The following is a 7,068-nucleotide window of genomic DNA, read 5'->3' on the forward strand; positions in this document are numbered from 1 at the left end:
CGAATGTTCAATGTCGATCTGGTATCGAATGTCGAATGTCGTTCTGAAATCGAATGTCCAATGTCGTTCTGGTATCGAATGTCCAATGTCGTTCTGAGATCGAATGTTCAATGTCGAAAGTTTAACTTATTGCCAACTTCACGCTTCAAATGTCCAATGTCGTTCTGAGATCGAATGTTCAATGTCGAATGTCGAACTTCTCGCCAACTTCACACACTTATTGTTTTTACCGTACATAGGGTCGTAAATTTGTGAATTTTAACGATTTAATATGATGAAAGAAATGCAGTTTTCATTATCCCCTGAGGCGTCAAAGCATTTAAAAATGTACCATTAATCAGTTTTCCTCGTTCATGTGTCTCGTGTTAATGTTCTCCCAATATCGAAAGTTAATGTGCTCCCAATATCGAAAGGACTATTTCCAACAGGTAAAGTAAGATTTTCTTAGATTTTACCATTTTCTTACTAGGAAATTTTATGTGTAACTCAAAGTTTTGTGTATTATACCATATAGTGCATAAGAATAAATAGATATAATTTAACATTTACAGTCTGAAAACAAGTGATGTTACAGATCAAAATAATCACAATGAAGAGTCAGAAATTGTAAATGTAGAAGATGAAAAAAGGTGTTGGAATCCCTTTTAATAAAAAAATAACAGCGGACATACTAGTATAAATTAGAAAATATGTAAAATGAGCAGTAGAAATATGAACTTTTGTGTGAAGTATTAAAAGCTACACAATTTATTTTAGAAAGTTATTTTAGATTTTCACAATTTCATCAGTGCAGGAAAATCATAAAAACTGGTCCGTTCAAATATATTCTAAGGAAGAATTGATATGTCATGATAGGATTGATTATGAAATAAAAAAAACTTGCTATTTGGTATATTTAAGGTATGGGGAAAATTACAAAAATTGACTGTTTGACATTTAATTCTAAAAGGAATGAATCGATCAAAATAAAATTTAAAACCAGTTCACATTTATGCATTTTAGCCTATATAAGTACTGAAGACAGTTACAACATTCTAGTTAGATTAATACATTCTAATACGGGCACGCCAAAACAACGGGCACGCCGAAATTGCAGCCACTTTTTCAAAGTATAAAATAAATTCTCAAATTTCAAATTATGTTCTTTATTCATTATAAATATTGGCCAGTACAGCGGGCACGTTGCTAATGCGGCATTGCGGCCACTTTTTGTGGAACAAACTGCTTATTTACTATGTGCTAACTGACCGTAATTAAGGACAGACAAAAAGATGGAACCAGACATCCTTTGTTTATTTAACACATTGACCTTGTTCATTTAACGGAGTGTAAATGATCCCCTGCCTCGGGCAATTTACAACCAGATACATCGATCAATACATGTGTATTTTAAACAAGATTTAAAAAAAAAATACACTTAATCGGTATCGCCTGTACGCTTGTTATTCAAATATAAGAGCGAATTGAAGTGTTTACAGATTCATGATGAAATGCTGAAATTATTTTGTCAATTTTGTTGTGAAAACATTAATTGTTGAGCAATTAGCAGCAGTTATCCTCATGTAAGTATCATTTTAACCTTTTTGATCTCAAAAAAGAAATCCATTGTATTGAATGATACGATAATTGTGTCGATTATGCAGGGGATTTTTGTTCTTTAATTTGGTTTGTAGGCCTAATTGACTTTATTGAACATAGAAAATTATGACACTCTACATGTACATAATGGATCCAAAAAATGGATTAAGATCAAACTCCACATCCAAATCAAACATATAAATGAGGGAATTTAAGTATAACACTACATGGTTATATCAAGAAACATCATTATGACCTCATAGTACAATGGTTGTTGACCGGTCAGTAATACGCGAAATCTCAAATTCACTATTAAGGCCAGACCACTATTAAGGCCACTTTTGGTCAGACCGTTGGGTGCCCTTAATAGAGAGAATCTACTGTATATGACTTGACGAACCGTGATGTAATTTACAAAGGTGTTACATTAAAAAGCATTAATTGACAATATTGTTTAAGTAAAAATGTAAATTCAGAAGTATTACGTTAACGACAGATTTTTCTGCTTATATCTTAAAAGAAGGTTTCACCTAGAGTCATGAAACCATGTAGTAATATTATCCAGTATGTGAATTTGTGCTTCTGATGTTTTTTTTTAATTTCACTCATAATCGATATTTCAGAAACTTAGATTCAGAATGAAACTCGCCTTCCTCGTGTTGTCGCTGGTGGCTTTGATGTAAGTAACATAATATACTTTCTTAAACACATGTATAAAAGCTTTATTTTGGAACTAAATGTTAAGGAAACATTCTACTGAAAGACCCAAATCTCTACTCTAATATCTAATTTTCCTATTGCCTACTGATACAAGTCAATCAAAATCTCCCTTTGCTTACGGAGTGTACAGTATGTTGTCGCTGGCATTTCCCTCACCGACTCGTGTCCAACAAACATTGGGATGATACAATGCCTTAGAACACTAATTATAAGCAGGTGGTGACGCCTTGGCCTGTTGCGACTGTTCAACAATCGACCATGGTTGGTTGCTGATGAATTTTGGCCATTCTTCCGCCAATATAAATCATAAATACAAAATCTGGTTTGCTAGCCTTACAGCAGACTCTCGAACCCGCATAAATTAGTTATTAATAAGTTAGGAAGCGAACATTCACAATCAAATTAACATTTCTTATTACAAACGAAGAAGGATTAATATCAACTAAACTTTGGTTCAGCTTTAGGACTAGGGTATCTCTAGTAACTACTAATTCTACCTCCATTCTGGAAGAGTAGAACTCTACAAATTTTCCAGTGAGGCAGGGTTGGCTGGTTCCCGGCTTAATATAGTCGTTCTAAACGAAAGGTCAAAGACAGTTTCACTTATTGCCAAGGCCAATTTTATGATTGGTTGGCCACTTTATAAGTATTCTACCCTGAGTATTTTTTTTTTCAATTGAGCTCGAGGATTGTATTACATGACACATTTTTACAGAAGTAAAAATTAGAGTCTAACATTAATCTTGTTTGGTCTTTTGACTATTTCAGTAATATTGATGGTACTCAAAGTCTGAACACTACGAAACGGTACTTGATTACGATTAATATAGGAAATGCGAAAGTTAATAAACAGAACAGTGTAGACAGTAGAAAGAGCTTGGAACTGATTGAGAATACCCTGTGTAAAGCAACACCTCAGAGTAATTCCAAAAAGCATGTTAAGTGCTTTCTTAAATTCAAGGTAAACGTTTTTAAATAGTTTTAAACCGAATGTGCAAACGTTTGGTTGGTTGCAATACTTACCATTCCGTTAGATTAACAAAGTCGATGTCGTAAATTTTGATATTATACTTGCAGCCAGTTTAGAAATAAGATGAAGGGCCTCCATGGTAGAGTTGTTAAGATCCCTCATATCAATTCCCTTGCCCCTTACTGCTGTTGGTTTGAACCCTGGTTTGGGATGAAGAATTTATTCAAGTCACCAGGCTGGCATGTGGAAGGTCGTGAAATTATTACGCCCGACGTATAACCAACCATCGTGTATAAATAGTGATAAAGCACTGTTTTGCTATAAATTATTTCTTAATTAATTCAACGCATGCAATAACTGTCTGAACTTTGAAAAATTATGACCGTGCTTTGACTTTTAATATTTAATGAATTTTTCGGATTTCAGATTGTTGGGGAGACTAGGGTTATTGTTGGTGAGTTCAAAGGAAGCCATTGGTGTTGTATAAACATTTTATTCATATTTTTGTAAATATTTCTGGGGAAATGAAAATGAAACATCAAGTTATGAAAGTAAAATACTATCAGATTGTTTGAAAACATAGATTTCGAATTCTTAGTACGAAGGCTATACACTGGAGAATATTTTAGTTATTACATATACATACTTTTATGCAATACTTTATGCACATAAATATTTGAAAAATTAAAAAATCAAAATTTCAACGTTTACTTTTTAAGTAGTACGTTCGCGGGTTTTGTTGCTTTTTGTTGTTGGCAGCCATTTTGGAAAATTAAATATCCTCCATGTACAAATGAATGAGTTGAAACCATTTTTTTTAATTCTAAATATTTCTTCATTTGATAATTATATATTGTCTCTTAAAACAAATATCGCTAACTTTTTATTAGAAATTTTATACGTGTTTTACGGATCAGCTGTTTTGTACGGAATTATTCTATAATGATGGCCTGAAGTACTTTTTTGGTTCTATAACTTATCTCTATAGAATGTTACTTCCAGTGGTTGATGTCCTTGACAGTATAGAATTAGAAAGTCGTCTTCGATCATTAGTACGCTCCAGTACTTTCCGGTACGAATCTGAACCTCTCGTATACTACGACAGATTTGCTAGACAAGTTCTTGGAGTTGATCCTGCCTTGGCTGTACTTAAAGGAAATACTCTTAAAAACACCCTGGAAGCTCTTTGGTGTGAATTTAACATTAATTTCGGTGGTAAGTTAAAAGTAATATGTATCTGCGCTTACATTGATTATTTTGCAGCTTACCGCTACATGAAAGCAAAGTATTTTACCGTACATCCAGTGTTTTGACCACTTGGAATGTTCTCAGAAAATAAAAATCACTTTCTTTACATAATCAGTACCTGTTTAGAGAGAAGACCATGAAGCATTTTATAACCGCCTCGGTAGCCCTGCTTCGATTGCGGGAGGTCGTGGGTTCGATCCCAGGCCGCGTCATACAGAAGACGTAAACGTGGTACAAGTTGCTTCCTCGCTTGGCACTTAGCATTAAGCGGATAGTGCTAGGACTGGTCAGCCTTGTGTCAACAAATGTGACTAGTCGGGATATCATGTCACGTGTCTACGGCGTGATATTCCAGTGAGGCAGCACTATAAAGTTGGGCATTGTGCTCACTGCTACAAGTAAACACCGTCGTTTATATGACTGAAAATTGTTGAAAAAGACGTTAAACCCGAACACACACACATGCACGCACGCACGCACAGAGACAGCTAGACACACACAAACATGAATCATTTTACACATGTAAACTCTTGTTTCATTCTGAACTCTGTTGTAGACAAAAGTGCGGCGGAAATACTGTCTATTTGGAAACAAGAGGCGGAGCTGGTGTTTCAGACTAGGAAATCTGGTGTTCCGACAGAAGTATTCAAAACACTCGGCGAAAGAACGGTACTGACAGTTAAATTTGTATCATAGAGCTTTCCTTTTCGCACGACTACTTGCCAAAGTTCCTGTTAACCTTTAAAGTTTATAATAAAATCTTGCTGTACATCAGCAGAAGAAAAACACGTTAAATGCCCATGATGCCTTTGTTTACAATGTGTCTGCCATATTTTTGTCATAAACATAATTATGAAATATACATGCCTTGTTGAATCTTATTTTCCATATGTTTTCTCCAATATTTGTCAAAATTTGAATACTGATTAAGTAATGCTTTTCTTACCATGTTATCATTTATAACATTTATTCGGATAGGTGTTTCATGTATTTTTAACTTAAAATTAAAAACATTACAGTACTTTAAAATTGTATTGTGGCTAATTTATTATAAAAGTTGTATCAAATTGCCGTGGTACATACCAACATATTTTCTCATTTGTATTAAGAACACATTTTCAAACATAACTATTATTACTATCACTATATGAGTTTTCAAACATCTCTCTTACTACGGCAAATCTGGTAACAATTTTTATGGTGTTCAAATAATCAAACTGCAGGAGAGGAGCTATATATATATTATTTTAAGAAAGTCTTGCGAAATACAGCAGAAATGACCTAGAAAGTCGTTGCCATTGAATATAATTATGTTGGCTTCTCATCAAAATTTATGGTAAACTATACGTTTATTTCAGGTACATGTACTGGTAGAAATAGACGCGGCGGCGTTTGATCAGCTCTTGTTTGGAACACCTTTCAACCAGCAGATTCCAAATACACTAACAACCACGTGCAAAACCATCGTCAGCTTTGATAATGTCCTAAACCCCATTCCCAGGGGTTAAACTGTTCAATGACGACCTCAAATGCGGTTCCTCGCAAGCGTAGTCCACTGCCATTTTTAATCCCGTTCGAAAGTAGTTGAGAAATATAGCCACATATACCAAATTATTCCTTGGTCTAGAGAAAAGCAACAATATGTATGTATCTCTTCTGAGAACTGCGACTAGATCCGGAAATGACGTCATCAATATGGCGACCGATTACGAAAATAATAGTGCTGAATAATGTCTGAAAAATTCAGTAAAATTGCTTATAATATCGGATATCATGTCATTAAACAAGGCAATCGGACATTTCAAGTATTTATACATGTATTTACACTTTTCCAGGAAAAAAATATTTAATTTATTTCAATTGTTGAATTTGTACCCCACCCACTGAATTTACAATGCATTTTTACACGTCGCTTCTACCTCTTGATATTAATTATTTTTGACTTATGGTGTATAATTTGAAATAGGATGATTTCCGAAAGTTACAAGAAATATAATATACAATGAGAGAATATATGTTATTAATATCTGCTTTAAATAAGTACATAGAAGGAAAGGAATTTGACAAAAGTGCAGTACAAATCAATGTTGGCACAAGCAGTTGTCTATGCTCTTATTATAAGATTACGTGCAAATTACATGCATTATTTGCAATTTCATTTTGATTAGATTTAAGCATGATCAAGACGATTATGCTAGTAGAAGTTTAACAGAACTTTTTTTATTAATGCAAGTGTTAAACTTATGATGGTCTTCTTAGTTACTCAGAATTACTGGTTAATTATATTTATTCAAACTTAATATCAACACTGAAAGTGTTTTACTTTATTCGTCTTCAGCCCCGCGATAACAAAGCTATATACAAACAGTATTTTATTACCCTTGCATTTAAAACGTTCTGAGTTCAATATAAGCTTTCCGCAATTACGTTCAACTAATTGCAGAAGAAAGGGCATCAGGGACAGGGGTTAATCATTTCATTTTCTTTCTTTCATCATTCTTCTCTGCAACTGAAAGTATTTCTCAACAGATCCGATATGTGATATACTCTGA

The 7,068-nt window shown here is 33.9% G+C and overlaps 1 protein-coding gene across 2 annotated transcripts; it reads left to right on the forward strand.

The window, feature by feature from the left end:
- The first annotated feature begins 301 nt into the window (after positions 1–301).
- LOC123546702 (uncharacterized) lies at positions 302–6,816 on the forward strand. Of its 2 annotated transcripts, none has more exons than XM_045333189.2 (7): positions 302–428; positions 2,202–2,257; positions 3,067–3,259; positions 3,695–3,722; positions 4,271–4,483; positions 5,073–5,185; positions 5,875–6,816. In XM_045333189.2, exons 1-7 carry the CDS (start codon positions 354–356, stop codon positions 6,022–6,024), a joined length of 828 nt encoding a protein of 275 aa, XP_045189124.2. In that variant the 5' UTR covers positions 302–353; the 3' UTR covers positions 6,025–6,816. The 2 variants fall into 2 exon arrangements, with proteins under 2 accessions (XP_045189124.2, XP_045189125.2); XM_045333190.2 differs by lacking the exon at positions 302–428 and adding an exon at positions 1,429–1,562.
- Positions 6,817–7,068: the final 252 nt, after the last annotated feature.

This window comes from Mercenaria mercenaria, chromosome 9 (genome assembly GCF_021730395.1).
Source record: "Mercenaria mercenaria strain notata chromosome 9, MADL_Memer_1, whole genome shotgun sequence".
Taxonomy (NCBI): Eukaryota; Metazoa; Mollusca; class Bivalvia; order Venerida; family Veneridae; genus Mercenaria; species Mercenaria mercenaria.

Excerpts from the sequence above, each read along its gene's own strand:
- LOC123546702 (XM_045333189.2), top strand. The coding sequence starts at position 354 with ATGTGTCTCGTGTTAATGTTCTCCCAATATCGAAAGTTAATGTGCTCC. Across the intron at positions 3,260-3,694 it reads AGTGCTTTCTTAAATTCAAG|ATTGTTGGGGAGACTAGGGT; the intron begins GTAAACGTTTTT and ends TTCGGATTTCAG. Across the intron at positions 3,723-4,270 it reads GGAGACTAGGGTTATTGTTG|TGGTTGATGTCCTTGACAGT; the intron begins GTGAGTTCAAAG and ends TGTTACTTCCAG.